Genomic DNA, 14,917 nt, shown 5'->3' on the forward strand with positions numbered 1-14,917 from the left:
TTGTTTATTCTGAGCAAAGTGCAAAAAATAAACAGATCTGGAGAAGTCAATTGCTCTCTTGACAGGACCAAATTCCCCCTCACAGCCCAGCTTTCTGTAAATGGAGCGGCAGGGAATTCCAGGGGCCTTGGCTAATGGCACCATAACGTGAACTGGGAACGTTTCTCTGTAACCACCTTGTGGGTGAGCAGCGGGACAGGGAGAAGCAGTGCCTGCTGAAGAAGGGCTAACCTGGACACATCTCTTTTTAATTGAAGTGGCATTTTACAGGCTATTAATCCTGACATTATTTCCTGTGGGGTAATAATAGTCCAGAAACACCTCGGGTTTTGGAGGAACGCTGCCTGTTGGTGTGGGAAGCAGGCGATGCACGGGTTCGTTCTCTCCACGTTTGCCACGTCTGAGTGTCTGTCCAGGCAGAGAAGAGGCAACAACATTTCCGTGCTGACCTGGGACCCATAATTCATGTGTGATGTGTGGCTCGAAGCTAGGGAATCAGCCTGAGGTGCCTTCATCTGTGCTGTGTGAGGGTCTTGGTGGCTGCGAGCCCCTGCCATAGGCAGGGATTTCACAGAATCCCAGAATTGTTCAGGTTGGAAAGGACCTTTAAGATCACTGAGTTCAACCATAAACCCAACGCTGACAACTCCACCACTAGACCATGTCCTTAAGTGTCACATCCATGCATCTTTTACATCCCTCCTCTGGTTACGTGGCGCGGGAGCCCAGGGTTATTGGGGTGGTGATCTGGCTCGTCGAGGTTGCCTATCTGTGCTGCTGTGGTTCCAACCTGCCTGACCCCCTGCGCTGCTGCCTGCGAGAGTGCTCGGCTGTTAAACCTTCAGTCAGTGCTCGGGATCTGAGCCCTTTCCATCACGCTTAAAGCCAAAACCTTTGGCAGCATTGTTGGGTGGGTGTTTTCTTGCTGTGGGCCAGGCTAAGCCTTCACTCAGCTCAGCCAGGAGAAGGGACAACAGTAGCCTTTCGTCACTCTGGGTGTGACCTGGGACTTGTGCCCTCAAAGACCTCAGCTCAGCATCCGTACTTCCCATGTGGGTCGATGTTTCCATGTCGGTTTATCCCTTTGTTCGAGTGGTTTCCCCCTGAGGGTGGCTCCCATTGCTGTGCCTGAACTGACTTCTTCCAGCTCCTCCTAGGATTTGCTGTTTGTGGCTTTTCCTGCTGAGGGCTTTGGGTCACGGTTTTACTTTTTCTTTCCTTTCTTTTTCCTTTTCCAGAAGCAGGGCAGGCAAAAATGCTTGATCACAATGTGCTGCTGCAGGTGATCAAAGAACAGCAGGTACAGCAGAAGCAGCTACTGGACCAGCAGGCAAAGCTCCTGGCTGTAATTGAAGAGCAGCACAAAGAGATCCACCAGCAAAGGCAGGAGGAAGGGGGAGAGAAGAAGCCAAAGCAAGGTAAGGGCATCGCAGACAGCGTGACCCCTCCAAGGGCTGCTCCCTACTCAAGGCAGCTTTAAAATGGGGCTGGGAGAGATCTTATTGACCTCTGAGGTGGGGATCCTGGCCCCTGATTGCAGGGATAACGCCCTCCCCCATGGCTTTCTTCATTCTCCCGTGTGGCCGTTGGCAGCGGGATCTCTTCTCCCATCTCCTATTGTCCAGAACTTGGTGGCAGGAGAAGGGAATCTGTCACTCGCCCTAAGAAAAAGTTGTTATCTGTGGATTTTATTCCACAGCAGAAATACAGCAGGAGCCCGCTGTGCCCCCCGCCAAGAGCAAGGAGGACGAGAGCCTCAGAACGAAGCCTGAAGCTGCCGCAAAGCCACTCAGCAAGGAGCTGCGGGAGCAGCCTGCGCAGGGCCCGGGCTGGCAGCCGGCCGACTCCGTGGAGCAGCGCAGGGGGGCTGCGGCAAAGCTGGAACAGGCTGGGCACAAGCATGAGATTCCTGGGGCACTTTCTAAGGAGCGGAAGGTATCGCAACAGGAGAATGACAGAGCTGTTAAAAATCCTGCAAAGAACTGGGATCCCCTTCATGGGGATGCGCAACGCATTCCAGCAGCCAGAAACCACCTAGAAAAGAAGCCCTTGGCGGAGGATTTAGGAGGAGATCATGAAGCCAAAGCTGAAAGAGACGTCCATGAGAAGAAGAATTCCCTGAAAGCCGTGGAAGTAGCTACAGCTCCCATCCAAAGAGAACAGCTAGGGGCTGCCAAAGTTCAGGGAGCAGCAGGAAAGAGCCTGGAAAGAGACTCAGGAATAAACCTTAAAGCCAAAGTACTGAGTCAGGTGGAGCCCAGAGACCTGGCAGTTGTGCAGGACTCCTCCAGTAAACGGATCGTGGCAGAAAGCGAGCAGCGCCCGCAGGAGCACCGGGGAGGTGCAGGCACGGAGGGAGTGGCGGGTGCTGGCAGGCGGCAGCCAGCCTCGCAGAGGGACCCTGCTGGCAACGCAGAGGGAAAGGAGGAAGCTCCACGGGAGAATGTGGTGGACCAAGACCTGCAGGGAGGTGTGCGGAGCAAGCAGAGGCCTGGGGATGGAGGCCTCTCCAATGATGCTGAGCAGAAGCCAGGCCCTGAAGATGCCCAAAAGCTTGAGAAAGGAGCAGCTGCCCAGGGAGAGCAAATGCTGGACCACGAAGTCAAACCAAACCGGGACCTGAAACTGCAGGCAGACCTGGACCTTCGCCGAAGGAGACGGGACCTGCTGCCTCCTGAGGAGGAGGAAGAGGAGGGGGCAGCTGCGCAGGGAGCGGGGGTCCTCATTGGCCTGAACCCCCTTCCAGATGTGAAAGTAAACGACCTCCGGAGCGCTCTGGAGACACGGTTAAACCGAGTCGCGGAGGGGGCTCAGCAGGTGGTCCACAGCCGGCAGATCAAGCAGATGACGCAGACGGACGAGAGCGTGTGAGCAGGGCGGTCGTGCTCGGTGGGTGGCTGCAGGCGTTGGCTGCGGCACAAGGCTGCGGAGCTCCCTGGGGAAGGGTCGCGTTCACCAGCTGGTTTTCTGGCCACCGTTGTTGGTCGAAGCCAGCAGCATTTTGCTGGATGCAGTGCTGAGACCTATGGGATCTGCTTGGACCTGCAAGCACCGCGGGCTCCTGGAGCCTCTGCACGTGCCTGCAGGTGGCTGACGAGACGGCAACCTTGAAAGAGAAGCTCCTGCTCTCCTCTGCCTTTCAAAGGTTGCCGTCTGCCTTGGTTCCCTGCCAGGCCAGTTTTCAAGGACGTTTTCCAACATCTCGTTCATATCCAATTGCCTTCTCCATCTGGCTCTTGGCTCCCCACTCAGACCCGAGGTGGTCGTCCACGAGGTTCCCCTGCCTGTGGGGAGAGGCTGCCCTGGCACCTGCCCTGGGCTGCTTCACCCGGGCCCGGGGGCTGCGGGAGGAGGGGAACCAAGGGTTGTGCATCTCGGGAAAGGCTTCCTTCTGGAGAAGCATCAAGCCACTGGTTGAGGACCAGCTTAGACAGCTGCTTTGGTGTTTTCCTTGAAGCGGGAGCCGTTAGTCTGCATGTTTAGGAGACAGCTGTGGTTTAGGAACCCAGTTTAGTAGAAATGCTGCCTTAAACGGGCACAACGGCTGCTGTTGTGCTGCCTCTACTCCCAGGGATTTCATTGTTTGGCCACATCCAAGCAATAATGCGGAGCTTGGCTCTCGCCGCCCTCCCCGGCTGCTCAGCTCCCATCCATGCTTTCAGGCCTGACTTCTGTCCCAAGTGCATTACGAGGCTCAGCCGGGAGCTGCTGGCTGCTCCCTCCTCAGCCAGCCTGGTTTTTCTGCGAGGCGACTGATTTGGTAGCAGAAGCCGTGGCTACGAGGGCGACTGGGGCTCAGCCCAGGCGTACCTACCTCTTCCCTCTGCACCGCGTGGAACCTGTCTGTCTGTGCATCCCCCCCAGCCCTGTGTTTTACATCCATGGATGTCCGTATTCCACCCCTAGAATTGCATCTTATTAGAGGGAGGAGTTGCTCTGGGAGCCCCGTTTTAGGCTCTGAGTTATTCATCCCTTCATTTTTGTTTTCACATCCTGACTTGCGAATGTAAGAATTCCGATCCCAAAGCTCTCGCTGGAACGGCTGAAATTCCCTAGCTGGAGCTTACAGACCTCATCACTGTGGTGGTTTTATATCTGCATCTCAAAGTGTCTTTGGTAAACCAGCCTTGTGGAGTTCTGCTCCGGTGGGATGTTCCAGAACCAGGGCTGGGTCGGTTTTGGGCATGTGGGACTCCACAGCAGCTCTGGTCCCTCCGGAGCTCTGCGCTGCCCGCCTGGGACACGAGCCCATTGCTCTGGGGATGCTGTTGTGATTTCTTCTCATGTGGAGCCCCAGCACAGCAGCCCCGGGTTCAAGAGTGACGTGCGTTGCATTCCCGGGACCATTGTGGCCTTAACTCCCAGCGCTGCCCCGCACACCTGAGCCGCCCCACGGCGCTGCTCATAGCACAAGGAACACGGCCGGGGGCTCTGGAGCTGCTCCACAGTTAAGTTCGTGTCCATCAGGGCAGGCAGCGGGCTCAGAGCACATCCCTAACTCCAGCGGGGCAACAGCCCCAGGCTTTGTACCCTGCAGCGCCTTTCCAAAGGGAGAGGGAGCCAGAGTAGGGGCTGGATCTGCCTCCTTTTACCCTGGTCTGGGCTCTCCTGGGGGCGAGGGCAGGAATCCTGCCCTTGGGGTCAGAGCTGCCTGCAGCCCTGCCCTGGGTTTGGCATCGCTGAGCCACCTGCGCAAACAGAAAGGACCAAAGATGCTCCTGACATTCCTTGGGGAACGGTGAGGGCTGTGGGCAGCCTTGAGCCGGGCTGGAAGCTGGCAGGAGCTGCAGCGCCTCGGACTGGGGTGGAGAGACCAGAGAGGAGGCTGAGCTGATCAATAAAATAAGCTGAAGCATTTTGATCTGAATTCTCCTTTTTTTTATTCAAAATCAGATCCGTAAGCCTCACTCAGCCCCTGGGCTGGGGTTCCCCAGGCGGCAGCGGTGTCTGCCAGCTCTGTGCCTGCAGGGAATAACATTGCTGAAGGAAAATGGGCTTTTGTGCTTCCTCCCTGCTGCTGGGGAAGAGGAGGAGAGGAAGAAGAGGGGAGGCTGTTGTCCTCCTGCCACTGGCACATGGCTTGGAGAGGAAAACACCTCATTTGACATTCAAGGGATCAAGCGGCTGCAGCAGAGCTACTGCCAGCACACACCGAAGCTGGTGGCGGGGATGCAGCTGCCTTCCTGAATGCCCTGCACCAAGTGACCCTTGGGCCAGTGTCCGTGGGGCCTCCACGGGAGCCTCTGCAGAGCTTGGCACCTCGAGCTGGAATCCTGCTGCTGAGCACATCTGGACCTGGAAAATGGGACTGGAAAGAGGAAAGGGGCTGCTTGTTCCTGGCAAGGGAGCCTGGAGGAATCTCAGTCTCCATTCAGTGGCCCTGGGACAAGCGGCTTTCCAGAATCCCAGGGCTGGTGGCCACAGGGCCTGGGATGCCACAGTGAGGGCCGGGGGCTCTGGCAGCCACTCCCTTCCCTCTACCCACCTGCGCTGCTTTTTTATTCATAGAATGGTTTGGGTCAGAATGAACCCATCCAGTTCCAACCCCCTGCCATGGGATCAGGTTGCTCCCAGCCTCATCCAACCTGGCCTTGAACCCTCCCAGGGATGGGGCAGCCACCACTGCTCTGGGCAACCTGGGCCAGGGTCTCCCCACCTTCACAGCAAAACATTTCTTCCCAAGATCTCATCTAAATCTCCCCTCTTTCAGCTTAAAACCATTCCCCCTTGTCCTGCCCCTGCATTCCCTGATCAATCTCCCCTCTCCAGCTGTCCTGGAGCCCCTTTCAGTACTGGAGGCTGCTCTAAGGTCTCCCCGGAGAGGGGTGGCAGGGAGTTTTATTTCACTTGGGAGCCATTGAGTAACAACTGCTTGGGCCAAACAGATCCTTGTTGATGAACAGCATCTCACTCAGTTGTCATTCTTTTGTTACCAAAATCTTAGAATGGTTTGGGTCAGAGGAGACCTTAAAACTGTTCCCCTCATCCCATCCCTACACTCCCCAACCAAGAGCTCCTCCCCAGCTTTCCTGGAGACCCTTTCCATACTGGAAGCTGTTCTGCGGTCTCCCAGGAGAGATGAGGCAGAGAGTTCTATTCCACTTGGCAGTTACTGTGCTTGGGCCAAGCAGATCCTCGGCGTAACACACGTAGGACGGCGCCTCATTCGGCTCTGACCCTTTTGTTACTGAGATCACAGACCGGACCAGAAGGTTGTCAGAATGGTCAGAAGGGACCTTAAAACCATTCCCTTCGCCCTCTCCCCGCACTCCTGGACCCCTCCCCAGTGCTTCTGTTGCCTCTTTCCGTACTGGAAGCTGTTTTGCCGTCTCTTCCTGATCCCGGCCGGTGCTCGGGTCAGCTTTGCGCTGCTTTCGCCTGTAAAGACCCAGATGGTGAGGCCGGTCCGGTTCGATCCCTCTCCCTCCCATTCCCCCCTTCCCTCCCGTTCTCCCCTCCCTCCCACTCCTCTCCCCATTCCCTCCTGTTTTCCCTCCCTCTCCTCCTGTTTCCCTCCCATCCTCCCCTCCCTCCCGTTCCTCTCCCCCCTTTACTCTCCCGTTCCTCCCCTCTCCCCTCCCTCCCGTTCGCCCCCTTCCCGTTCCCCCCTCCTCCCATTCCCCCCTCTCCCGTTCCCCCATCCTTCCAGTTCCTCTCCCCTCTCCCTCCCGTTCCCCCTCCTTCCAGTTCCTCCCCCCCAATTTCCCCCATTTCCCGTTTCCCTCCCGTACCGCTCGGGCCATACACTCCCTCAGCGCCCGGAACTGCTCTCCGCACACATCCCGCCGCGGCCCCGCCGCTCCCGCCGCCGCCGCCACGCACCGCCCGTACGCCGCCGCCTACGGGCACTCACACACACATACACGGGGGTCACCGGACCGGCTCTCAGCGCTCCCCCCTCCGCCGCCATCGCCCTCCCCCTACCCCCTCCGGCCCCACCTGCTCCGCGCACACCGCCAGCAGCGCCGGGAACCGCCGCAGCCGCTCCCGCGCCCGCTGGCAGGCGCCGCTCCCCGACATCGCCGCCGCTGCGGCCCGCGCGACGGGATTGGACTAAGCCCCTGCTTGTCAAAGCGCCGAGCGCGTCTATTGGTCCATAGGATAAGACCCGCCCCATCCGGCCTCTCTGATTGGGTGCAGCCGTAATGCCCGCCCCGACCATCTGATGAACTCGCTGATTGGTCGGTCTCGGCACTAGCCCCGCCCAATACCGCTGCTGATTGGCCGCTCGCCGCGGGCAGCGTTGATTGGCGGAAGTGCCGGCTGTTTACATCCGGTTCCCGCCCTTTCGCTGCCGGCGTCACCCGCAGGAGCCGCTTCTGCCCGCAGCACCGCCCCTCGCTCGCAGCTGATTGGCCGCAACGCAGAGCCTCATGCGCTCATTGGCCTGTGGTGGCTTCCGGGGGGTGGGGTCGCGAGGCTGCGGGCAGGGAGGGCAGCGCAGCGCCATGGCGGCGCCGCTTCGGGACCGCCTGGCTTTCCTGAGCCGGGTACGGGCCCGGCCGAGCGGGAGAGGGGCTGCCGGGGGGCATGGAGTCCGTCCGCTACCCGGGATGTCATCCTTCCATCCTCTTGTGCTGTCAGAGCGCAGGGACCCGCCCCCCCCCGCGCTGCTCTCCAGCTCTCATGTCACAGCTGTGGTGTTTGAGCAGCGGTGCGGTGTCACGGGGGGGAAGGGGAGGGTGGGAGGCCTCTCTACCGGCCTTAAGGAGAGCTCGCGGGGCCGAGCCGGGCCCTCTCACCTCATCCCTCTCTCTCCTCTTCCTCCCCCCTCTCTCGCTCCTCTTCCTCCCCCCTCTCTCGCTCCTCTTCCTCCCCCCTCTCTCGCTCCTCTTCCTCCCCCCTCTCTCGCTCCTCTTCCTCCCCCCTCTCTCGCTCCTCTTCCTCCCCCCCCTCGCTCCTCTTCCTTCCCTCTCTCGCTCCTCTTCCTCCCCCCTCTCTCTCTTGCTCCTCTTCCTCCTCCTCCTGCAGCTGCCAGTGCTGCTGCGGGGCACAGCGGATGACGACACCCCCTGCCCTGGGTACCTGTTTGAGGAGATCGCCAGTATCCTTCTGGGGAGCTGGGGGGTCCCTGGGGCTGGGGGGAGGCTTTAGGGTGGGGCGAGAGGGTCCTTGAGGAAGAAGGCAATCCCCGAGGCAGCTGTTTCCCCAAGATGAGATGAGTGGGGGGTCCCTAGGGTCGGTGGAGGGTCCCTGGGGTGAGATGAGGGGGTCCCTGGGGCAGGGAGGGTCCCTGAGGTGGGATGAGAGGGTCGCTAGATTCTGGAGAGGGTCCCTGCAGTGCTATGAGGGGATCCCCAGGACAGGGAGGGGGTCCCTGGGCAGAATGAGGGGGTCCTTGGGGCTGAGAGGGGATTTTTGGGATGGGATGAGGAGGTCCCTGGGCAGAATGAGAGGGTCCTTGGGGCTGAGAAGGGATCCCTGGGGTGGGATGAGGGAGTCCTTGGGGCTGGGGAAGGATCAGGGGGTCCCTGGGGGCAGGATGAGGGCGTCTCTAGGTCACAGGTGGTCCCTGGTGTGGCATGAGGAGGTGCCTGGGGTTGGGAGGGGGTCTGTGGGACAGGAGCAGGAGGTCCCCAGAGCTGCTGCAGGCCACCAGCACAGGGCTGGGCAGGGGGAGCTGGACAGGAGCGGTGCTGGCAGCTGGGGGGGCTGTGGTCCCAGATGGGGGCAGCAGGCTCCCTAACCCCTACCGCAGAGATCTCCCACGAGTCGCCCGGCAGCAGCCAGTGCCTGCTGGAATATCTCCTCAACCGGTTGCAGAGCAGCTCCTGCCACGTCAAGCTGAAGGTCGGTGGGTGATGCTGAGCGGGGCTGGCTGCCGCAGGGCTCCTGTGGGTGCGGAGAAGCCCCATGGCCAGGGTGATGGGCAGAGCATGGGCTGTAGGGGATAGTGGGGCAGCTGCCTTGTGGCCTTCTCACCCCACACAAGCTCTGTGTCCAAAGGTGCTGAAGATCCTGCAGCACATGTGCACCCAGGGCTCACCCCAGTTTGTCCAGCAGCTGAGGAGGAACGCCTGCTTCATCCGGGATGCAGCAGGTAACGGAGAGAGAAGGGAGAGAACTGAGCTGGGGGAGCGGGGAGTGAGCCTTTGTGGTGCCTGGCTGCGGGGCAGAGCCCAGCGCAGCTCCTGCCTGCAGGGACTGCTCCAGAGGTTGAGCACAGGCTGGGGACGAGGTCATGCCCTGTGCCTGTGAGCTGAGTGTCCACCAGCCCTCCCATCCTTGTCCCCTGCAGTGTTTTCTGGGCCCCCAGACCCCCTCCATGGAAACAGCTTGAACCAGAAGGTCCGGTTAGCTGCACAGGTGAGTCCTCGTTGTGCTCGGTGTTGTAACCCAACTGCTCTGAGGGGCTACGTGTTGGTAAAGGTTCAGGCTGTCAAGGGCCGATCTGAGTCCAAAAAACATTCATATTCTCCCCAACCATCCTATCCCCCCCTCTAACTGCTTAAAGCAAGCGTCCATGCAATGTCCAGAGAGCCTCCCCAGAACAATGTTTGAGTAAGAAATAAAAAGAAGGAACCCACTGAGCTCCAGCAGGTGAGGAGTTAAACCAGTCCAGCATTGGGGTTAGCAATACTGATCCGTTTTATTAAGCATCTAAATAACCAGTGGAGCTCGTTGTATGAGATCTAACAGTTGTGACTCCAAATATCCATGGATAAAAGCACTTCTAAAGAGTCCTGGAAACAAAACCAGGACCACGCAGGTACCGCTCCAAATTGTGGTTTGGGTGATGGGCACAGAGTCAAGCGTTCCTGGCCAGGAGGACATCACCGCACTGGTGAGATCTGTCCTAAAATCAGCTTTTCTAGGGTTGCTTTACCTACGTGCAGTTACTCACGGCTGTGATCCAGAAACAACTCTCTAAAGAGCCCCACAAACCACGATTAAACTGGCACTTCCCAGCCTTTCCAGAGCTCGCTTTGACAAAGGATCCAGCCTGGAGCTCCTAAGGGAAAGGGGTGGGGGGTTGATCATTGCACCTGGCGACTGCTCGGGCGCTGCCTGGCATGGTGGGGCAGCTCGGTGTCCCAGCCCCCTGCCTCCAGGGTGCCTGGTGCTCCCCACCTCTCTGCCTACCCCCTTTCTCTCCCACCAGGACTTGGCCAGCGTTCTCTTTATGGATGCACCGCTCCCACCACCTGCCACGCTGCCTGCCCGTCCCCTGCCTCCTGCGGGTAAGGACAGACCTGCTGTGGGTGCTGGCAGTGCCGGGCTGGAGCCATGGGTGCACCGTGGTGCTTGAGGGGACTGTGGGTTGAGGGCAGGGTGTCTGGCTGCTGTCCCTCTGCGAACCCTGGCTTTGCTCACTGGGGACATCCTGCAGCTCTGGGCAGAGCCGGCTGCAGGGTGCAGGATCAAAGGGAAAAATGTTCCCTGGAGGAGCAGAGGGACTGGCTGCTCTTAGCTTCCCTCCGAGGTGTTCCATACAAGCCTGGCCCTGCACCCAGCTGCTCCGGGTGCTTCCTTGGGTTTGCAAGAAGGAGAAACAGCAGTGGGGCAGCCCGGAATGCCCATGCTCCCTCTGAACCTGTCTCGTGCCTCCCCCAGGCATGGGCTCCAGCCCCAGCCCCTGCAGCTCCCTGCAAGGATTTGGCTTCAGCAGTGAGCAAAGCAGCTCTGGTAAGTCCTGGCCGTCCCCTCGCCCGCTGTCGTCCCCTCGCCCGTCCCCTTCTCCGTGCTGCCCAGCCCCGCAGCCAGACCAGGCTCCCAGCGTTCAGAGATGCCCGGTTTGGTTGTCAGCTCTCCTGGTGGGTGTTGCTGCCCCGTTGGGTGTTTCTAGGTGCATCGGGGCAGAGCTGTGCTGAACCTTTGCTTTGTGCAGCTCTCTCTGTCCCCAAGCCCAGATTTCTCCTAAGCTCCCCTATTTCCCGCAAACTGTTTAAAGCAGACATCCCTGCAATGCCCAGGCAACATCCCCAGAATGATGTTTGAGAATAGGAAGTAAAAAAGAACCCACTGAGCTCCAGCAGGAGAAGACGACTTGTTCTGGAGCACAAGGGTTATGAGGAGCGGCTGTGGAGTGAGAGGAATAGGCCTCAAGTTGCACCAGGGGAGGTTTAGATTGGATATTATGGAAAATTTCTTTACTGAAAGAGTGGTGAAGCACTGGCTTCCACACAGGGCAGCAGTGGAGTCTCCATCCCTGTAGGAGTTTGAAAAATGTGTAGACGTGGCCCTTTGGGCCGTGGTTTAGCAGGCATGGTGAGGTTGGGCTGACAGTTGGACTGGATTGAGCTTGGAGGTCTTTTTCAACCTCAGTGATTCTGCAATTCAATGATTCTAAGAGTTAAACCAGTCCAGCAATATAGATCCGTTTTATTAAGCATCTAAATAATTGCTGGAGATCGCTGTATGAGATCTAACAGCTCTCACTTTATCCAAATATCCATGGATAAAAGCACTTACAAGCCTAATAGGAACAAAACCAGGATCACACAGGTAACGCTTATGCCTGTGGTTCAGGAGGGTGTCCCTCTGCTGGTGAGGCCCTCAGCCACTTCTGTCCCAAAATCAGCTTGCCTAAGGTTGCTTTACCTTTGCAGTTACACACAGCTGTGATCCAGAAACAGTTTTCCAGGGAGCAGTCCAAACCTCAGGCAGAGCAGCACCTGCCAGCCTTTTGCTGAGCAGAGCTCGCTGTGGCAGAACACTTGTGCCTTCATGCCAGCTGTGTTTGCTGCAGCCCTGTCTGGTCTGAGAGAGGGAACGGGGGATCAGCGGGGCCCTTCCCTGCCAGGACAGGGAGGTGGGAGGTCAGCTTCTGCCCCTGGCCTCTCCTGGTAGCTTCCTGGTATTCCTTGCCCCCCTTGTCCAGCCAGAAATCCTTCACAGCACAGACGAGCCTGGAGCCCAGCTGCCAGGGTTCTCTGGGTCCCCGCTGTCCCCCCTTGATGCCCTGCAGCACGATGGGTGCCAGAGGCTGAGCTTGGTGCCCCGTGGAGCTCCTGACACCCTATTCCTTCCGCAGCTTCTCCAGGAGAAGCCCTGCTGAGCTCCATCCAGCGGGCGGCCGAAGCGGTGGCCCATGCTGTGCTCCCATCCCCATCGCAGCCCCAGCCTCGTCACAGAGAGCTCCACGAGGACTTGTACGAGCCTGTGAGAGCCCCCTCTCCCAACAGGAGCCCCAACAGAGCTGTGAAGCCCCCGGCAGCCACCGCAGCACACAGCACCCGAGGTGGGTCCTCCCGCTGTGGGGCTGGGGTGGCCGTCAGCTGCTGGGGCTCCCCCCAGGGTGCTGAGGCTGGTTTGGGGGTCCCCACCTCCCTGCTGCTGTCTCGGCAGTGAGCCACCAGCCGGGGCTGGCCGGCGGCGGGTGGGAGGAGGCAGACAGCGGGCACAGCTCCCAGGACTCCTCGCAGGGGAACGGCGAGTTGAGCCACACCTCGGACTCCTGCAGCAAATCGGGCAGCGACAGCCACTCTGGGGCCAGCCGGGAGCTGGCACACGTTGCTGAGAGGTGAGAAACGGGGTCCCCATCCCCTGGAACCTTCTGAGGTGCTTCCCTCATCTCCCTTGTTTTCTACATCGTTAATCTGGAGGACCCTGGCGCTGCTGGCTTGATTCCTCCTGAGATGTTTGGCCTCCTGGCTGGGGCACCCATAGGTGGGCAGAGGCACTTGGGAGGGACTCCCTGGAGGGTGGTGGGATCTGCACTGGGATCCTGGTGGGATCAGGGCTGGCTGAGCCTCACGGCCGCCTCTCTCCAAGCAGGGTGGATGCTGACAGCCTGGGTGACTGCGTGCGGGAGGTGAGCCTGGTGTCGACTCTGACCCGTGGCACCAGGGTCTTCCTCACCCGGGAGGAAGCACAGCACTTCCTCAAGGAGTAAGTACCTGAGGCGGATGCTCCATGAGTGCTGTGGGGGCTTCGAGGGGCGGTCTGAGTCCTTCTCCCTGCCCTGGGTACCTTGGCCTGGATCTCTTGGGCCGAGGTGCTGCCAGGCAGGAGGGCTGCCTGCTCCCGGCACACCTATAACACTTCCCGTTGGGCAGGTGTGGGCTGCTGAACTGCGAGGTGGTGCTGGAGCTGCTCAGCCGGGCGCTGGGAGACCCTCGGGACAGTGTCCGCATGGTGAGTGTGGCAGCCCTGGCGTGCCGCAAGCATGGGCTGGAGGGACAGGGGAAGAAGTGCCAACTGGCCAGGGCGTTGTGGTGTCTGCTGGGCTCAGCCATGCTCTCCTCCCCACAGAGGTCCATGTGCGCCATCTCCTCCCTCATGTGCTCTGATCTGCTTTCCCTGGACCAGATCTTTGCCGCGACGCGGCAGCACCTGCAACAGCTCAGCCAAGGCAGCCCCGGTCCTGTCGCCAACCGAGCAACCAAGGTGACTCCTGGGATTTTCCTGTCCCCTCTTCCCAGAGCAGGGGGCTGTTGGGAACTGGGCTGCCTGTTCTTAGGGACATTCAGCTCTTGAGAATGGCTCTGTGTGTCCCAAAGGGGTGGGAATTGTCCACCTCTCCCGGGAGTGGGGACCCTGGGGGGTGATGCTCCCTTCCAGGCCTAGGCTGATACCAGCACTGATCCTGGCCTTGGGAAGAGGTGCTGGGTCCAGGCCTCCTTCCTGATGCTGTTCTCACTCACTTTCTTCTCCCAGATCCTGCGGCAGTTTGAGGCACTCTGCAGAGACCGGCCTTCCCCCAAAACCACACGCCCGCGCATGGACCCTTCCACGGGCTCAGCCCTGAACCCTGGGGACCTGCTGACGGACATCCCGCTCCTGGCCAGCGAGAGCATCCTCACCCCACTGAGCACCATCCCACTCCCTGGGCAGGAGCAGGGGCTGGAAGCGGAGCCCCACAGGCACCCCGGAGCTGCAGTGCCACCATGCCCGTGTGAGCCAGAGGTGGCAAGCAGGCTGGCAGGGGATGGCAGCCTCTCCCTCTTCGCCGGCATGGAGCTGGTAGCCCATCCCGGTGCGGTGCTGTGCCCAGACTCTGCGGCAGAGCCACGGCCACCGTCCCAGGACAGACCGATGGACACAGAGGGCAGACAGCAGCTCTCGGCCTTCGCCTTCCTCAACATGTAGCAGCTGGGGTGGGGGGCTTTGCCCTCCCTCGCTGTGGGGCCATGGACCCCTGGAAGCTGCTCTGGCACAGGGTTTCGGAAAAGCAAAGGAGCTTTTTGCCCAAAGTCCTGGTTTTCCAGAGCCAAAGCCTGGCCGCTGGCACCCCGCGCTCAGCTGGGCTGTGCAGGGGGGCTGGAGGCCAGGGCAGAGCTGGGGGGTGGTTGGGGACCCCAGCATAGCCATGGGGTGCCCCTCCATGTCCCCGGGCTCCGGTGGCTGAGGGGAGGCCCCGCCAATAAACCCTGCGCTCAGGCCTGGGAATGCGTGACTTCTTCCTGCGCCAGTGATGGGGCCTGACCCACAGCTTCCTCCGTGCCCCACAGACCCCTTGGAGCTCTCTCTGCCCCACAGCTCCCCCCCTGCCCTATAGCTCCTCATGACCCACAGCTCCCCCACCCACCGCACAACTGCACCCCCTGCCCTACAGCTCCCCATGCTGCATACTCTCCCTGCACCAGTTTCCCTTGTGCCCCACAGCTTACTACCTGCCCCACAGCTCCCTCCCAAACCATAGCTCTCTCTCTGCCCCACAGATCACCCCCAGCTCTCTCCCTGGGTTCCCCCACCCACTCTGCCCACAACTCTGCTCTTGTCTGAAAGCTCCCTGCCCCATAGCTCCTCCCACCCCACAGCTCTCCCCTCTAAACCACAGCTGCTCACTGCCCTATAGCTTCCTCCCCCTACCCCACAGCTCCCAACTGCCCCACAGCAGCTCTACCCCACAGATTCCCCCATGCTATAGCATCCCCCTTGCCCCCAGCTTTCCCCCCCATAGCTTCTTCTGACTCAGCTGCCCCCTAAACCACATCCACTCTGCCCCACAGCTCCCTCCCTGCCCCACAGACTC

The 14,917-nt window shown here is 60.0% G+C and overlaps 3 protein-coding genes across 7 annotated transcripts in view; 2 read left to right on the forward strand and 1 right to left on the reverse strand.

Moving 5' to 3' along the window:
- SLC38A10 (solute carrier family 38 member 10) overlaps window positions 1–4,820 on the forward strand; it is a 38,593-nt gene extending 33,773 nt beyond the window's left edge. Inside the window, exons 15-16 of one of the 2 annotated variants that reach the window (XM_054083352.1) lie at window positions 1,239–1,418; window positions 1,703–4,820. In XM_054083352.1, coding sequence (XP_053939327.1) covers window positions 1,239–1,418; window positions 1,703–2,871 — 1,349 coding nt within the window. In that variant the 3' untranslated portion in view covers window positions 2,872–4,820. Of the gene's footprint in view, window positions 1–1,238; window positions 1,419–1,699 lie in introns of both variants that reach the window. The other variant, XM_054083351.1, reaches the window with a different exon arrangement.
- Window positions 4,821–4,873: 53 nt separating this feature from the next.
- NDUFAF8 (NADH:ubiquinone oxidoreductase complex assembly factor 8) lies at window positions 4,874–7,053 on the reverse strand. Of its 3 annotated transcripts, none has more exons than XM_054083365.1 (4): window positions 6,940–7,035; window positions 6,823–6,839; window positions 6,312–6,378; window positions 4,874–5,308 (listed from the first exon to the last, which is right to left on the reverse strand). In XM_054083365.1, exons 1-4 carry the CDS (start codon window positions 7,018–7,020, stop codon window positions 5,117–5,119), a joined length of 357 nt encoding a protein of 118 aa, XP_053939340.1. In that variant the 5' UTR covers window positions 7,021–7,035; the 3' UTR covers window positions 4,874–5,116. The 3 variants fall into 3 exon arrangements, with proteins under 3 accessions (XP_053939340.1, XP_053939339.1, XP_053939341.1); XM_054083364.1 differs by having other exon boundaries at window positions 4,876–5,308; window positions 6,746–6,839; window positions 6,940–7,053; XM_054083366.1 differs by having other exon boundaries at window positions 4,878–5,308; window positions 6,732–6,839; window positions 6,940–7,053.
- A 349-nt stretch (window positions 7,054–7,402) lies between these two features.
- Window positions 7,403–14,323, forward strand: TEPSIN (TEPSIN adaptor related protein complex 4 accessory protein). 2 transcript variants are annotated; one of them, XM_054083353.1, is made up of 13 exons: window positions 7,403–7,490; window positions 7,972–8,044; window positions 8,699–8,790; window positions 8,947–9,040; window positions 9,239–9,306; window positions 10,103–10,181; window positions 10,555–10,626; window positions 11,975–12,181; window positions 12,289–12,463; window positions 12,715–12,831; window positions 12,999–13,077; window positions 13,195–13,329; window positions 13,600–14,323. In XM_054083353.1, the coding sequence occupies exons 1-13, from the start codon at window positions 7,449–7,451 to the stop codon at window positions 14,029–14,031; spliced, it is 1,665 nt and encodes a 554-aa protein (XP_053939328.1). In that variant the 5' UTR covers window positions 7,403–7,448; the 3' UTR covers window positions 14,032–14,323. The 2 variants fall into 2 exon arrangements, with proteins under 2 accessions (XP_053939328.1, XP_053939330.1); XM_054083355.1 differs by having other exon boundaries at window positions 12,718–12,831.
- The last annotated feature ends 594 nt before the right edge of the window (window positions 14,324–14,917 follow it).

This window comes from Cuculus canorus, chromosome 18, assembly GCF_017976375.1.
Source record: "Cuculus canorus isolate bCucCan1 chromosome 18, bCucCan1.pri, whole genome shotgun sequence".
Taxonomy (NCBI): domain Eukaryota; kingdom Metazoa; phylum Chordata; class Aves; order Cuculiformes; family Cuculidae; genus Cuculus; species Cuculus canorus.

What these genes read in the sequence shown, in the direction of transcription:
- NDUFAF8 (XM_054083364.1), bottom strand. Translation starts at nt 7,020, where the DNA reads ATGTCGGGGAGCGGCGCCTGCCAGCGGGCGCGGGAGCGGCTGCGGCGG. An exon ending in TGGCGGTGTGCGCGGAGCAG is followed by an intron (nt 6,840 to 6,939) that starts GTGGGGCCGGAG and finishes GAGTGCCCGTAG; the next exon opens with GCGGCGGCGTACGGGCGGTG. An exon ending in GTTCCGGGCGCTGAGGGAGT is followed by an intron (nt 6,379 to 6,745) that starts GTATGGCCCGAG and finishes GGGTCTTTACAG; the next exon opens with GCGAAAGCAGCGCAAAGCTG.
- TEPSIN (XM_054083353.1), top strand. Translation starts at nt 7,449, where the DNA reads ATGGCGGCGCCGCTTCGGGACCGCCTGGCTTTCCTGAGCCGG. An exon ending in CTGGCACACGTTGCTGAGAG is followed by an intron (nt 12,464 to 12,714) that starts GTGAGAAACGGG and finishes CCTCTCTCCAAG; the next exon opens with CAGGGTGGATGCTGACAGCC. An exon ending in GCACAGCACTTCCTCAAGGA is followed by an intron (nt 12,832 to 12,998) that starts GTAAGTACCTGA and finishes CCCGTTGGGCAG; the next exon opens with GTGTGGGCTGCTGAACTGCG.